Here is a 16,542-nt window from a genome sequence, read left to right as displayed (position 1 = left end):
TTGGTTGAAATATAACATTAAAAAAAACTTCAATCACAAATATAATATAATTTTTAAGTATATATAAGCATATATATATTTAAATCGAATCGAATCAAGGTAGATCCATATTTGATCCAATTGTAAATGAATTGAATTTGAATCACCCTTAATATGGTCGAATTCAAATTCGAAATCGGATTATGGGATATCGTTTGTAGCCCTATTGCCTTTGCCTATTGGCTATTGGTAGTGAGTGACTTTGGGGCAGGACTGGATCTGCTCTTCACACCGATTTCACACACACATCCTATCATGTATTGGGAATATCTCCCGTACTTATAAGTTATTATTCATGGGAGATGTTCCCAATACACAGTGGATGTGCCTATGAGGCACCCATGTGTGAGGAGCAGATCCCGTTCCCTTTGGGGCTGCAAATGGATCCGTTCAAAATTGCATAGGAATTGGCAACAAATGGGGTGGGGGATTATACTTCCCATCCCCGTCTCCAACTTTTAACTCTCCACTCTGATTCCATTGATTGGAGTATTGGACTATTGGGGTTTTCATATAATTGGAATTCTAGCTTGTTTTGGGCTTGAAGGACATTTTTTTTATATGTGTGAAAGAGGGCTTGAAAGAGAAAGGATTAGGAGCCCATCAATTTAGGAAAAAGATTTTACTTAAGGCTATGTTTGGTTAGAAGGAAAATGTAAGGAAAGGGAGGAAAAGATAGGGAGATCTTTACAACCCTTGTATTGGTTTCCCTGTCTTTTCCTTCCTTTCCCTATCTTTTCTTTCAAACCAAACATAACCTAAAAGAATCATTAAATTGATTTAGGGTTTGTTTGGCTCGTAACTGAAATTGGAATTGAAATCTTTTGGAATCGGGAATGGTTTATTCCCCTAGTTTGTTTGGTTCAAACAATTATATGATTGGGAATTAGAATCAACAGAAATGGGATTTCATTCCCAAAAAAGGGGCAGAGAATGGCCATTCCTTCAAATGGGGAATGCTAATTCCAGCAGGAATGAAAATGAGATTCCATCCCGTTGAAATCGGAATAGCCCATTCTGATTCTGATTTCAGACCCCTATTCGGGCAAACCAAACTGGCTCTTAGAAATCAAGCCGGACAGAAAGAAATGACATCCCTAATATATTGAGATATACATGGTGGGAACGGGATCTGCTTCTCATACTGGGGCGCCTCACAGGCACATCCACCGTGCATTGGGAACATCTCCCATGAATAAAAACTTACAAGTATGGTAGGATGTGCGTGTGAGGTCGCTGTATGCACCCCGTGTGAGGAGGAGCAGATCCCGTCTCTACACGGTGGCATTATTGAATCAGTGTAAGTGAGCCACTTGGCTTAATCAATGGTCCAAATCAGTGTTCTGGGGTGGCAGCTGGCAACTTTGTATTCTGGTACCACAGGTCCACAGCCCACAGCCACAACTACTCTTTTTCCATGGGTTTATGAAGGGTTTTTTCTGACAACGTGTGTGTTCGAGCGATCTAGGGAGAGAGAGCCCTTCCAATCTTGAAGGTGGACGAATCTGATAATGGATAATCCAAACGATCCTTCTCTGAGATGTCCTCACTGTGCTGGTCCTCTCTCCAAAGATATGGTAAGTTGGTAATTGAAATTCTTCTTTTCTTCTAAAGCTTGGTTCCAATTGCTGATGCCCTTTTCGAATGATGCCAGGAAACTAGTAGTTGGACTGTTTCACCATTAATCAGGGACAGTTTTTCTTTGGTAGGTTTGGATTTCTTTTTCTTTTTCAATTTTTGTGAAAGTCGAATTTCTCTATTTTCTGATCTATAAATCCTACATCATAGCTATATTATAACTATTCGGTTCTATACACCCAGCCTGGTTCCTTTCCCCTTTCTTTTTCTTCCTCTAAAGTTTCTGTGTGTATGTGTTTTTTTTTTTTTTGTTTGTTTTTGCAATTTAGATTGGTACTGCTGTTGGGGGCACGGCGAGCGCGTTCTATGGATTTAACCATGGTATGCCAATCCTTTTCTGTTTCTTTCCTTCTCCTTAGTCTTTATGGCTTCGGAAATTTCTCTATTACTAACATAACCCCACGTTTTAAACACCTGAACTAGAATTCTATTTTTAATTGCCTTCCCTGTGAAGGCTTCTGGTATACTTCTGATATCTGCTGGATTGTAATTATATGGTGAGATGTTTTTTTGGGGGGGTTTTATAAATCAAAAAGAACAAAAACAATGAGAATCCTAGTCCTAATGCGGCAATCGCTGCAATGTAAGCTTAACTTATGATTATATAACAAGGGGCGTGGTTTCACAGGCATATCATTTGCCAAACAATGAATATGACACTACACCAAGCTAATTGGAATTAAAAAAATAGAAATAAATAAATAAAAAGAAAGAACTTAACGAGTTTGTTGTCTTTGCTCCTAGGAGACTGACCTCAAGAGAGAATAGAGAGGAGATCATTATTATTATTTTTTGCTTAGTTGAAGAAAGGTTTTTTAAATGATAGTCTACCAGTTCCTAAAAACTTGGGGTCTTTTTTCTGTTCAGAGACTAGGAAAGAACTGAATTTTGAAGTGGTACGTTAGGACATTGGTGCAGTAGCCTTAGTGGCAAAGAATAACATGAGATAGAAACTTTGTTCATTATGTAATAAAAATGAGCTAATATTCATAATGATGTTTCTAGAAGGTCTTGATGCATGTACTCCTATATCCAATGGTTTGCACTTAGGTAGCATTAGATTAATTTACAGCTGGGGTCACGACATCATAGCCAGAAAAATCACTGTTTGGTATATCTCACATACTTGTATAGTTTGGTTGGGGGAGTCATGGTATACTTGTAAATATCCTTTTTGTTCATGTTGAGGGTGGATTGCCCTCCTTTATTAATAGAAATCAGTTACACTTTCCTATCAAATAAATATTCAAATTATCAATATACTTCAAACTGATCCTTAGATGCTGATCCAAACTCCAAGTGTCCGGTTTTGTCGTTTACTGTTTATCATGAGCCCTATGGAAGATTATGTGCTTGACCATTTGAAATGTCAGTCCTTGTCTAATGTTTAATCAGATATTGTGACTTCTGCAATTAGTGCTGTTTCTATTATCTCCTTTTTGTTATACTTCTCCTTAGATACTGATCCAATGTGCTGTTCATATGTATTTTCATTTGGATTACTTTCTTCAACCATATTGCATACTTCTTTCTTATTTTCACAGATTGCCTGCAAAAGACATAACTTATTCAACCTTTAATTTGTATTGATATCTATGTTCTGTTTGCAGCAATGCCAATTGTTCAAAGGTGGATTAAGGGGCCTATGTGGTTACATTTTCTCATAGGTGTAAGTGTTTTAATACATCTCATTTTCTTTGGATTCTCAGGATTCTAGAAACAGTTATCTGATTTCATTTTGAAAATTTCTAAACTTTCAATGCCTCTGATGACTGGTACATTAATACTTCAAATGTCATATTTGCCATAGAAATGAAGTCTGCTTTTTTTTTTGAACAAGAAGTGTGCTTGTTCTGGTGTTAAGGAATTGGCTTACACATTAAGGAAAAACTTTTGTACTCTTTAGCATGTTGATATATTTTAACTACTAAACTAATTTTAAGGGATGTAGAGCTTCCCTATGGTCTAAGAAGATGGAGATAATGTTTCTTCCTATAAGCAATTTAGAATACATACATTATGTTTAAGTAGGAAAATTTTTGTTCTGTTTGGCAACTCAATGTATAGTGAGTACTTAAACAACTTTTAGGGTAGAAATTAATGATAGGCTTCTTTATGTTCCGGAAAGATTGAAATATATAAAAACTGTTTTGATTGACTATTATTCATGAGGTGGATTTATCTTAAAGTGGTTAGTTCTAGAAGTTGGATTTACTGATGTTATGAAAATGTGCCGCTGAATAACCATTACATCTGAATCTAAATAGAAGACTGAGCTTATCAGAAAAATAATGTGAATAGAAGACTTTTTTTCATTATTGAAACAGTCATCCTCTTGTACAAACATCATATGCAAAACACCTAACATGTATTGCCTGGGTCTAAAGCTGGTCTCTGGCTGGGTTGTGGTACAAAACTAGGCCTGGCCAAACCAATTGTTGCTCTTTGTCTACTAATGCTAGAAAAGCTAGATGTAATCAACATTGTTAATAGTGACACAATTCTTTATATGAATGCAGGCTCCGCCTGTCATAGTTTTTTCTTCAACTTGTGCTGGATTGGCAGGTTAGAGATTTTCTTTCCTTTTTAATCATTTTAGCTCTCTCTCTCAATCTCTCTCTTTCTCTCTCTCTCTCTCTCTCTCTCTCTACCTACCTACGTCTTTTTCTGTTATTTCTTCCTGAGATTTATTCATTGATAAGATGTAAGATTGAGGAGCGGTTCTTTTATGTATATCTTGGTGCATTATCTTTCTTATGTTGTTACTTATTATTATTTTTTATATTCATCTTGATACATTTGTCATGTTTTCATTGTTATTAATTATTTCATACCTTTGTTGATTTTATAAAATGTTATGATAGAGTGTTCCTTATGGCTACTAGAGTGCTACTCAGCTCAACCAAGTTAAGCCTTACCCTAAGTATGTGGGGTTGGTTACAAGAACCTACTTACATGATCTGACTAGATAGAAAGAAGAGAAATGATATTTTTTAGCACTGTAAGTGGCAGCTGTTGTCAATGTTGTCTTATTGGATGACATGAATCAATTCAAGTATATAGATGTATCAAAAGAAGTGAAGTACCCCAACCACTCGATGACCTACAACCTTGTATTACTAAAAATGCTCTCCCATACAAAAATCACTTTTAAATGAGAAGTCTTTGAGCCCCCGTCTTGCTACAAAGGAACCAAAATCTGCAAAGATACACTCAAATGATCTAAAAAGTGTCTCAAAGATCCTTATATTGCTTTCCACTGGAGTTTCAATATCAAGGCATTTGTTCATTGTAAAATATTTAAATGATAAACTTATAATGAGAATGTGGTATCCAGTTGAAATCAGAAAAATATCAACATCCAAGGCCCTTACTAATTATGACAGGGAGCCATTTACTCAATTTGATACATGGATACCCTATGACAATATCTTGATACACAACAAGAACAACAACAAATGCCAGTGCATGTTGTTAGTTAATAAAAATACAGCCATGCCAATGCCATACTGCTTGTAGCACTATCTCTCCTTCACTCCTTGTGGCCAGTTCCACCTGTGGAGATATATTGTACAGACAATTCCACTGACACTGAATTGGTTGCATGGTGATGGCCATCTAAGTTTAGCCATTGCATAATGTTGATAGATGATCTGAATCATCTTAATCTCTTTATTGATAAATGATTTAGTCATCTTAGTATTATTTTCTTTTTTGAAAGTAGCCCTTGAGGCTTGAGTTTGTTTCATTCAACTTTCCATGCGGTGTCTGAGGCGTGGATTATCTGGAACAATTTGGTCACCGACTCTTGAGTGGTGGACCAATTCTACTGGTGAAGATATTCTTGGATAATTCCCCTGGTAGTAGATTTATGAGTCATTATGTGGATGTAGACATGATGTAGTGGACACTAGAAAGGAATGAATGCCATTATGTGGAACACCCGGTGAATCAATTTTACTATTTTCCTCTGATTCCTCCACTGACTTTGCAGGTGGTGCAGTTCCTGCTCTAGCCCAACTTGTATCTTCATCTTATCATGCGGCCATTTCAAATTCATCATTGCCACCAGCTTCTTCACAGGATGACAAGAAGATGCATAAATCGAGAACCTCTTCTACCCTCTAATTTATTCAGTCTTCATTGAGATTTAGAGTGCCCAATAAAACTTGGGATCCGAGCCCACTCCACTGAGGTACAGTCTAGTCTTCAAGCGCTTCTACAGAAGTGCCCAGCATGTCCATACAAGGAAAAAGAAAAGAACCAGAGGGATTACTTGGGTTTATTTTTTATTGCAACCTTTTTTTTTTATTTTAATAAATACATATGATTCTTGCTCGATACATAGATCCATTGTAGCTCTTCTTTACGATCAAAATCATGCAAAATATAAGGAAAATAGGTTTTTGTTTACAAATTATATATATATATATATATTTTCATTTTCAATTTTCTAGGAAAACCTATAAATGTAGTAATATAATAAAAAGCACCACAGTTTTAACAAGGGATTATCATATCTATGTATTTCAAGTACAAAAATGTGTAAATATATTGAAATTTGAAGCAAGGTTCAGAGTATCGACACGTATCGGCCCATATTGGCTGATACATATCATTTCGGGACCCCTCCGATATGCCCCTACAGTGGGTGTATCGGAGGTCTGACCGGTTCAGGGGGTAGAGGAGACCTAAACCGGCCCCCCCTGAATCGGTTGCAGAAAAAAAAAATAAAAGACAAGGGACCAAAATGTGTATCAATTCGCCCGATATGCCCCTATCGGCATATTGATATTTTTGAACCTTGATTTGAAGAATTAAATGATAGAATCGTAAAAAATGCCTTTTTTCATTTTTTTTAGTGGAGATCTAACGTGAAAACCTAATTTCAATTGGATAAAAAAAATCAATTTCAAGGTTTTTATTTTTATTTTTCAAAAAAGTGGCAGATCCTAGGTTGTTTTTCTGTTAGAACTTACAAACACCTCCACCTAAGCCAAATGGACAAGGTTTTGGTGTGTTAACCGAAGCCCCCACATACAACATGAATAATAATATTCAATACGCTTGTCTGATGTCTATTTGATAAGGGACAAGGGCATTGAAATAGGGCCATTTCTTGGGTGTCATATCCACTGCTGCACCAAAGCCATTATTGCAAAAAAAAAACCTGATATCGATGCATTTTGAATTTTTGATGTTAGGAATTGGGACCTTGGATCGGATGTAACATCTCAGAAAAGTGGAAAGCTTTTTTCACTTTTTCAATCGGAATTGGCGTTGCTTCAACTGCAATAAACACGAGCTCATCAATAGAATAGATTAGAGGTGATTTCACATTTCAGATTCAATACACCCCTGTCCGAAATTCTAGGCATGATGCCATTGTATTGTATATCATATAAATAAATGGACATTGATTAACCGAACGATGCAGCAGCAGGAAGGAGGCAAAGTTCATAGAATGCAGATGCCTTGAAACGCAGGTACAGATTTACAGCTAGCTAGCTGCAAGTATTAAAAGTAGAACCATAGCTTTGTTTGTGCAAAGGCAAAGCTAAGGCCAATGAATGCTCTTTAGCAACATTGTTCCTGCCTGCAGCCTGCTACGGACAATCCATGGCATATCCCCATGTTAATGTGCTTTATTTGCACGCCTTGGATCAAGACTCTCAGACCACCCCTTTTGCTTTTCTTCTTTTTTCTGCCCACTTCTCTAATCATAATCCAACTGGAAGGGAACCCCACAGAGTTCCGACTTTGGAACATTCCACCTCGGAAAAAAACTCCTCTGCGTATACCGACTACTGACTTCTGAGCGGGACTGTCCCTCCGTTTTAGAATCAGGGGCATCTCTCTATTCCCTTACCACTACTCGATCAAACTTAAACAAAACCAGAATACTGCTTTTGCCATATTTCTATCTTGGTTTTGCCTTTATCTGCTCAAATTTGGTTGACAAGTCGTTCTAAGCCAGAGCAAAAGAATTGAAAAAAAAAAAGTAATAAAATGGACACACTAAAAGACTTAAACACACACTAAATTTTTATAAATTGACTTACATTTAAAATGGACTTATTCTAACTCTTTTAATCTTTGTTTTCTTTCAAATTTTCAAAAAGAAACAAATAGAAAATAAATTCATATTTACCAGCTTGGCCTCCCTTCTTTAATCCTTGAAGGTAATCTTGCAAAATTTCCTCAAGTTGTTGAAGTTTTAATTCCTCCAATATGGCATGTTTTCCATATTTTCTTTTCCAATGAAGCATTTCTTTTCACATTTATATCATTTTCTCAATGCTAAACTCCTTTGCTTTTCAAGAATCTCAACAAAGTACGATAGTCTTCATGCTAAGGTGATTGGAGTTTTTGACACAATTCATAGACTGCTGTCTACTCTTTTGCGTCCTAATATCATCTATTGAAATAGAAGAAACTCGATAATTGAATTTCCTTTTTCCTCATTTTTTAAGGGAATGGGTGAAAGTTGCTGCAAGCATCTATGGCTTTCTTCTTGAGAGACCCCATTTTTGTGTGGCACATCTCATCTTTGGAGTTCTCCGCATCGCATCTCCTTTTTTTTTGGGGGGGGAGGGGGCAGGGATAATGAGAGAAGGAGATGAACTCCCTCATCTTCTCTATGCTGAGGAGATGAGAAAAGCTTTCATTTGTTAAAAGGGTAAATTATGATATGATTTTAAAAAATTTAAATGAGTCTATTGAGGTCAGCTCGTAAGGTATAGAAAACAGTTAAGATATGCCAGTCAAATTTACGAAAATCCCATGGATTAAACTTCTATTCTTCCTGTCTTAAATTTCACAATCCAGAATAGAATATTAGTAATTTAAACAATATGATGGTGTAGGTATCCTCATCAACTTCTTTTTCTTTTGCTGCTGCTATCCTGATCAACTTCTATTGTTTCATCATTTTTTTCCTTGGAGCATAATTTTTAGTTTTGGGCTTTGTATTCATAATCATGATAAAAACAGTATTATTATTTATTAAATAAGCAAAAAACAATGGGCTTTTATTAAATAAAAATAAATAAAATATTTATTTATTTATAAAGTCAAAATCTCAAAGTCTTGTATACGGCAGAAGAACAATGTCAATAACGGCACACAAATGGCAAACCGCCAACGTCAAGCCCATTTTCCCATGTAACACGTTTTGTAGAAACTCGACGTTGGGAAGGGACGAAGGTTCTATTTGTTTGGCCTTTTGCTTTCCCTTCAAGTCTCCAAAGATTAAAAGACTATAAAAAGCCATCAAAGAAACAACCAACCTAACAAACAAAGTTTATTGCCTCTGGTACTCTTTTGAGTCTTCTGCCTTCTCTTCCCTTTCAAGCTTCATTCTCCTCTCCCCTCCAATGGCTGTCGAAGCAGAGCGAAGGCGCAAGACCAAGATCGTCTGCACGTTAGGCCCCGCGTCAAGGTCAGTGCCTATGATCGAGAAACTGCTGAGAGCGGGCATGAACGTTGCACGCTTCAACTTCTCGCACGGCTCTCATGCTTACCACCAAGAAACCCTAGATAATCTTAGGGCCGCCATGGAAAACACTGGGATACTCTGTGCGGTTATGCTTGACACGAAGGTATTGCTGTGTTTTACCACTTGGGTTTTTCTTGTTTCCGCTTATTCTTGTATTTTTGGCTTCTCGGTCGGTTGTATTTGCTTCTGTTTTTGGTGTCTACTGTCTGTGATGCTTTTCTGGTTTTGGGTGGTTGTTCATCTTTTTTGTTTGCCTTTGGATTCTGGGTTTTGTTTTGTTTCTAAAATCTGGGTTTTGGGCGCAGATTTTTCGTCTGCTGTTATTCAGGGTTGATTTATTTGATGGACTTTAAGAAACAACGTTGAGTTAGATAGCATTTGTTCTGGTTTTCCTTGGCACTTGAAGCCATAAATCCATCATGCAGAAATGGGTTTACAGGGGGGAGTTAGATATAATTTATAAACGAATTCAATTCTTCACTTCCTAAACTGGCTTCAGTTTTGTTTTTGGTTAGCAGTCTGTTGGAATCCATTCCAGAGGCTGAGTCCGTAATTTCTGAAATGAATTTCTAACCTGCTTGTTTTTTACTTTTAGTGTGCGTGCCCTTGTCACCACTTTTTCATGTTGGTGTTTCCCCTGTTGCCGGTTAATCGTATGTTCCTGTTGCTTAGGTTGTTATTTTCTGATTGATATAATTTTTTCTGTCTTATCTTTTGTTCATCCCCTCTATATGTCATTTACTAAAATCCCCTGCTATGATTCATTGTCTTTTTAATAGTTTCTTTTTTCTTTTTTTTTTTATGTTTTGTTTTATGACATTTATAGGCTAGCAGGTCTGCAACGTATACGAGTGATCTTGTTTTCTTTCAACTTGTATTTGTGCTGCAAAACTCTATTAAGATCGCTTAATTGCTTCTCTGTTTCTTATCCATGATTCAAAAGTTTGGCAACTGGTTATTGTTCTTCCCGTGTTTATAGATGAATTTAATGCATTTGTGATGGAATGACTGAGTTACGTGGTTAAGTTATTATCAACAAATGAATGTGATGGGGGTATTAAAATGATAAATTTGCTAATTGTAACCTGTTTTTCTTTTATGTAATTGATGATAAATTTGCTTATTTGTAAATGTTTCTTTCCCTGCTAGTTGTTGACTACTATAGTCATGAGTTTTCGATTGTCTATGTTGGAAAATAATCCCTCCAACAGTCTATCATCAATAAAATTGTTTCATGGTTACTACTTATCAAAAACAGAATGTAAAAAAAATTTGTTTAAGATGATATACCTTTTGGATATTTATCAAAAAAAAAAGATGATATACCTTTTGGGTTATATTAGCTTTTCTGTTTGGTACTTTCTAGACGTAACAAATCTTTCTAATTTTTGTTGTATTTGTTTGGTGCTTATTATTTATTTTTGGCTTCAGGATTATTTATATTGTTTGAAAAAGAAAATCCAACATGAGAAAGATTGTAGTAACGTGCAAAAGAGGAGTATGTGTTTATGTAGGAAACAGAAGCAAATAAATGATCACATAAACAAATGATTTCAGAATATTAGGGGCTTCAGAGAATGCCATTGCATTCTTACAACTTAACAACTTTTAAGAATCTCTAATTGTTAAATAATACTTCAAAATGGCTTTAGATGTGTTAAACGCAGATGTGAACCCTCAAGGTTTAAACCTCATATACTTCTTAAACACTGTTATTAACTTAATTTCATCGTTGTTGTCATTGTCATCAATATCATCATCATCATTAGTGTTGTTATTATGATGATGGAGAGACATTTTCTAGTCTAGATTGAGGAAAAAGTTATAATTAATTATTTATGCCTCAAAACATGGTAAATAGTTCTTTTTTTGCTTGAAAATAGGAGATATAGGTATACCATTATTGGCCAGTTGCCTATTGTTCCATCTTACACTTCAAATGAGGTAAAGGAAGATTTGGTGGTTACCCTTTCCAAATGATCTCTCTTCTTCCTCCTCTCTCAACTGCAACTACCAATTCTTATTTACCCCATTATAATGGCATGCTGATTTGTCTTTTCCCAGTAAAGAAGGTATTTTCTTTGTCTGCTATAACAGAACTGTAGATTGGTTCCTGTCCCAACAACTTTCTACATGTTCTATATTTTGAAGATAATGGTCAACTGCCCAATGTTGGTCTGAGGTATCTAGGGTCTTGAGAGGGGTGGATTGGATATGGACCTAACCTTTGGCATTTCTTCTTGAACCTGTATTCAAATGCTTGCCAGCCTTATATTTTTACCTTTGCATCTAGCAATAGCTCAGTGCTGGATGAATCCCGTCTGAGATATTGTCTAGATTTAATATCCAAATGTTTGGATGCCTTCGTCTTATATACTTCTCTACCATCTGATCTATTTACTTTAAAGCATTCTTTAAGTTATAATAGAAACTTTTCCCACTTTCAAATGACAGGATCCATGAATGCCAACATGTTAGAGAGTCCATTACCCAGTGTTTGTTTCAGTAATCAGGATATTGGGAGGGGTGAACTGGATACCGACCTATAACCTTTGGCATTTTTTTATTGCACAAGGTGGCTGCTCTCAGACTTGAATCTGCTTGTCAGCCAAGATTTTACCATTTTACCAAGCAATGGACCCTATGAGTTGCTACTTGTTACTCTAAAAAAATGAATCTGAGATCATAGGATAGGATTTTTACATTGATACACTGCTAAAAACGTGTAGAGATTAGATTTAAGATGTGATGCCTTTTGGATTTTAATAGCTTTTTGTTTCATGTTCTCTAGGAGCACGTTGAACTTCACTATTCTGTGTTTTTTTTTCATGAATTGATTCATGAAAAAAGCTATTAAAATCTTCGATAATCTGGTTCTCTAGGAGCACGTTGAACTTCGATCATCTGGTTCATCTTTATGCTATATTCCCAGATAGAGCTGTTGTATTTTATGTGTTCAGTAAGGACCATTTACCTCTTCTTACAATTTATATCTTCTGAGATTTTTCTTCATAACATTGCAGGGCCCTGAAATTCGGACAGGGTTTTTGAAGGATAGTAAGCCGATTAATCTAAAGAAGGGTCAAGAGATCACCATTTCTACTGATTATAGTATCAAAGGTGATGAGAACATGATTTGCATGAGCTATAAGAAATTAGCTGATGATTTAAAGGAGGGAAGTGTGATACTATGTGCAGATGGCACGATTACTCTAACCGTACTATCTTGTGATAGGAAGTTGGGTTCAGTTCGGTGTCGGTGTGAAAATTCTGCTGTTCTTGGTGAGAGAAAAAATGTTAATCTTCCGGGAGTAATTGTAGACCTCCCAACACTGACGGAGAAGGACAAGGAGGACATCTTGCAGTGGGGGATTCCCAATAAAATTGACATGATTGCTCTATCCTTTGTACGCAAAGGTTCCGACCTAGTTGAGGTCCGAAAACTGCTTGGGGCGCATGCAAAGAATACCCTTCTCATGTCAAAGGTCTGTTATTATTATTATTGTTTTCTGTCCATGATCTATTACATCCTTATCCTTTTAGACGGCAAGAAATGGTAACAAATTGAGAGAGAGGATGCATATAGATCAGATGAATATGGGCTGTCCAGTAAGAAAATATTTTGGCCTGGGAGATTTAAGAGGGTGGAGATTTGTATGGCTATGGGATGCATCATGAATTGTAGTTATTATAGAAACCCGGTTCAGAATCCTGACATTTCTTTTCTAATTGTGATTTGTTGTTAGGTTGAAAATCAAGAAGGGGTAGCTAATTTTGATGACATACTTGCAAATTCTGATGCATTTATGGTGGCACGTGGGGATCTGGGAATGGAAATTCCAATCGAGAAGATATTTCTAGCACAAAAAGTGATGATCTACAAGTGCAACATCCAGGGTAAACCTGTAGTAACTGCAACTCAAATGTTGGAATCAATGATCAAGTCGCCACGTCCAACTCGAGCTGAAGCCACCGATGTTGCCAATGCGGTTATTGATGGCACAGACTGTGTAATGCTTAGTGGGGAAACAGCTGCTGGTGCTTACCCAGAACTTGCTGTACAGACAATGGCCAAGATTTGCATAGAAGCAGAGTGCTCTCTTGATTATGGGGGAGTATTCAAACGGATTATGGCAGCTGCACCAGTACCCATGAGCCCATTAGAGAGCCTGGCTTCCTCTGCAGTAAGGACAGCCAACTCTGCAAAAGCAGCTTTGATTCTGGTTCTAACAAGAGGGGGGACTACTGCAAAGATGGTGGCCAAGTACAGACCTGCTATGCCAATTTTGTCTGTGGTGGTACCTGAGATAAAGACGGATTCTTTCACTTGGTTATGCAGCGACGAAGCTCCTGCAAGGCATAGCCTTATTTTCCGAGGATTGGTTCCTGTTTTAAATGCAGGGTCTGCAAAGGCTTCTCATACAGAGGCTACTGAGGAAGCACTAGATTTTGCCCTTCAACATGCCAAGGCAAAGGCTCTCTGCACGCCTGGGGATGCAGTTGTTGCACTGCACCGAGTTGGGACTGCGTCTGTAATCAAGATCTTGACCGTCAAGTGATTTGATTCTATTTTTTTTTATGGGTTGTCGTTGCTTTTCGTAACAGGCGTTTTGCCGGTGCTCAATGCGCTCAGTTTTGTAGTCTATTATTACACTACTACTATATTTATATTGTCAAATGTCAACCGTGTTTTTTTCATAAATCATAATACATGTACTGATAGATGAGAACCATCAGCAAATCTCAAATATACATGCAAGTGATGTAACCATAAAAAAAAAAAGAAAAAGAAAAAAAACAGAAGAAAATTAAACTAAAAAAAGGATATTTGTCATTGATAATAAGATAACCGAAAGATGAGTTAGATGGATGTTTGCATTGGAAATCAGGAAAATAAGGTATTGCCGTATTGTGTACATAACACTATGTATAATTGTTTATCGTGGCTTTAAATACACAAGCATCATAAGTGCCCCTTTGACGTTTAAATTTTAAGTTATCCAACCAAACATGATAATAATATGATAAGATCAACATACTTGCATGGACCTAAAGAGTTTAGATGGGGGACACACTACCAAGGTCACAAACAACTCTTAGAAGAGCTCCTGATACCATTTCCAGGTCAAAGGCTAGGGTGCAGGGTGCTGTTCTCGCAGCAGATTCAAGCTTGAGCTTTGAGCAAGAACGATTTTTTTTTTTTTTGGGAATATGGATTTTTTTTTCTTCTTTTTGACTGATACTTAAGTAGCGCTTTTTTTCTGCCAACAAAACCAAATCCAAACCAATGACTATTCAGTCCACCTCAAAATTATTAGCCCCACTATACAGTGGGATGAATCCTGACTGTGGATTGATGCCAAATATGGGGGCTGTAATTTCAGAATTCTTCAGTGGACTGTAATGTACTTCTCCAAAATTTAATTCCTCCTTGGGTCACAATCAGATGGCAATAAATGGAAGACCTGGGCATTGAATACTAACGAGTCTTTTTTGACCTCTTTATCTCTTTTTACACCTTCAAGTTGGAACTTTGAAGTCAAGACTCAGGAAGTAGGCTCTCTTGAGTTTTGACAGAACTCTCTCAGAGAGCTGGTACTATTCTTATTTTTTTAGGTACATAAGAATTGGTCAAATTCAAAAGGCTTAAATAATCACCTGTTCTGTCCAAGTTCACACAAGCAGATAGCATATGTCCACGCAATCTGGTCCTTTGAAAAGTAGCAGGTAACAGGAGAATAAGATAAGCGTTGTCAAGTAAACCATTTCAGGGAATGAAGCGCACAATGAGAAAATAAGAAAGCAAACAATTTCAGGGATTTTCAAACAAGGCACTAAGTTCTATAGAAAATAGATGAAGTGAACATATATTCAGCTTATCCAAGAAAGGACTATGTACAGAAGGAAAGGGAAGAAACCACCAGAAAATCCAACAACTTAAAAGAGGAAGGAAATGGAAGACTACATAGATGTCTTCAGTTGTCATCCGTATGAGAAGCATTTCCTGCTGATGCTGAAGAAGATGATTGTGAGGAAGAATTGCCATCATTCTGGGATCCTGACATAGAAAATAACCCATTAAAAGGCCATGGAATAGGAACCCAAAACCTTCTTCCATTTCCATTCCCCCCTTCTTCACTTCCTTCTCCGCCACGGGGACCGACACCACTACTGTTTTCACCCCTATTCTCACTATTGCCAGACCCATCTGAAGCAAGCTTAGATTCATCAGCAGGAATTCGAAACCTACAAATTGGACAAGAACTATGAAGTTTCAACCAAGGAAGAATACACCCACTATGGAATTTGTGCTTGCAGGGCATCTCCTTTGCTTCTGTCCCAATTTCTAAGTCATCCAAACACACTGAGCACTGCAAGTTCTCTGTGATTTTTACAGTGGGCATTGCTTCCACTGCCTCTTTCTGTGCCGGTGGGGTCCCATATCTGTTGGGATCATTCTCTGCCAAATGCTGCAACAAGAGATCCAGACTGGATCCGAGGAAGTAATCACCCAAGGAGCTGGGGGCATTTTGTCCCTGGTTTTCATTCTGGTTGGTATCAAACAAGCCTTGAAGAATTATGGCCTGATTAAAAGGATTGACCAGGATGACAGGATCTCTCTCTCTATCACTCTCAGAATTCTCCATTTCAGATGCGATACCAGAAGCACGGAGGCTTTGGAGCAAATTAAACAAGGCAGCTGAGATTGCAGCCGAATGTCTTCTTCTCCTTCGAAGAAAAGATTCAAGCTCTCGTTCTTGTTCAGACCCACCCTGCTGGGCCTCTTCATCACCGTCTTCCTCTCTTCTGAATCTTCGGCGGCGAGTACCACCCATCATCCCAAGCAAGATTGGAGCCCAAAGAGAAAGAGCTCGATCAGATCCTAGATCATTGTCATTGTCCTGCTCCCTAAAGCTATCCATTTCTTCCACAAACCCACTCTCGCAGAAAGGGCATTTGATTTCTACTTCCATGACTGGGTTCACCAGTTGAGAGCACATGTGACACCAGTACCTGGCCACTGGAGCATCACCCATCTCTCCCTCTTTGCAACCTTGAAAAAAAAAAAAAAAAGAAACCACCTCAGAAAAGCACAAAGAAGAACGGGTTCCTGTAAATTTCAAACCAGCCCAACAAGCATTTAAAAGTTTAAAAAGAAGAAAAACCAACAAGCATAAACTCTCAGATCCTTTCTGCCTTCCATAGATGACTATAAAAAAAGTCAACAATATACAGATCAGGAACAAAAAACAATAGTTCTCGCGATCGATCAGAAATGGGGGTGGGGGGAGTAAAATAAACGATCTACAGATTTTCTTCTCTTCAGTTATTGCAGAACCTAAAAAGCATAGAGATACAAGCAAAGG

At 37.3% G+C, this 16,542-nt stretch overlaps 2 protein-coding genes and 1 pseudogene across 3 annotated transcripts; 2 read left to right on the top strand and 1 right to left on the bottom strand.

Moving 5' to 3' along the window:
- The first annotated feature begins 1,282 nt into the window (after positions 1 to 1,282).
- On the top strand, positions 1,283 to 7,101 carry LOC104597707 (uncharacterized). Of its 2 annotated transcripts, XR_735235.3 has the most exons (7): positions 1,283 to 1,616; positions 1,694 to 1,744; positions 1,947 to 1,998; positions 3,288 to 3,346; positions 4,197 to 4,242; positions 5,672 to 5,872; positions 6,882 to 7,101. XR_735235.3 is itself a non-coding variant. In XM_010259418.3 (6 exons), exons 1-6 carry the CDS (start codon positions 1,551 to 1,553, stop codon positions 5,803 to 5,805), a joined length of 408 nt encoding a protein of 135 aa, XP_010257720.1. In that variant the 5' UTR covers positions 1,286 to 1,550; the 3' UTR covers positions 5,806 to 6,020. The 2 variants fall into 2 exon arrangements, 1 of the variants encoding a protein (XP_010257720.1); XM_010259418.3 differs by lacking the exon at positions 6,882 to 7,101 and having other exon boundaries at positions 1,286 to 1,616; positions 5,672 to 6,020.
- Positions 7,102 to 8,862: 1,761 nt separating this feature from the next.
- Positions 8,863 to 13,877, top strand: LOC104597708 (pyruvate kinase, cytosolic isozyme). Its single transcript, XM_010259419.3, has 3 exons — positions 8,863 to 9,278; positions 12,199 to 12,660; positions 12,922 to 13,877. The coding sequence occupies exons 1-3, from the start codon at positions 9,054 to 9,056 to the stop codon at positions 13,732 to 13,734; spliced, it is 1,500 nt and encodes a 499-aa protein (XP_010257721.1). The 5' UTR covers positions 8,863 to 9,053; the 3' UTR covers positions 13,735 to 13,877.
- A 1,273-nt stretch (positions 13,878 to 15,150) lies between these two features.
- Positions 15,151 to 16,212, bottom strand: LOC104597709 (E3 ubiquitin-protein ligase SIRP1 pseudogene; annotated as a pseudogene).
- Positions 16,213 to 16,542: the final 330 nt, after the last annotated feature.

This window comes from Nelumbo nucifera, chromosome 7, assembly GCF_055504915.1.
Source record: "Nelumbo nucifera cultivar China Antique chromosome 7, China Antique-T2T, whole genome shotgun sequence".
Taxonomy (NCBI): domain Eukaryota; kingdom Viridiplantae; phylum Streptophyta; class Magnoliopsida; order Proteales; family Nelumbonaceae; genus Nelumbo; species Nelumbo nucifera.
The sequence above is the reverse complement of the archived record's forward strand: the minus strand, read 5'-3'. Positions and strand labels throughout refer to the sequence as shown.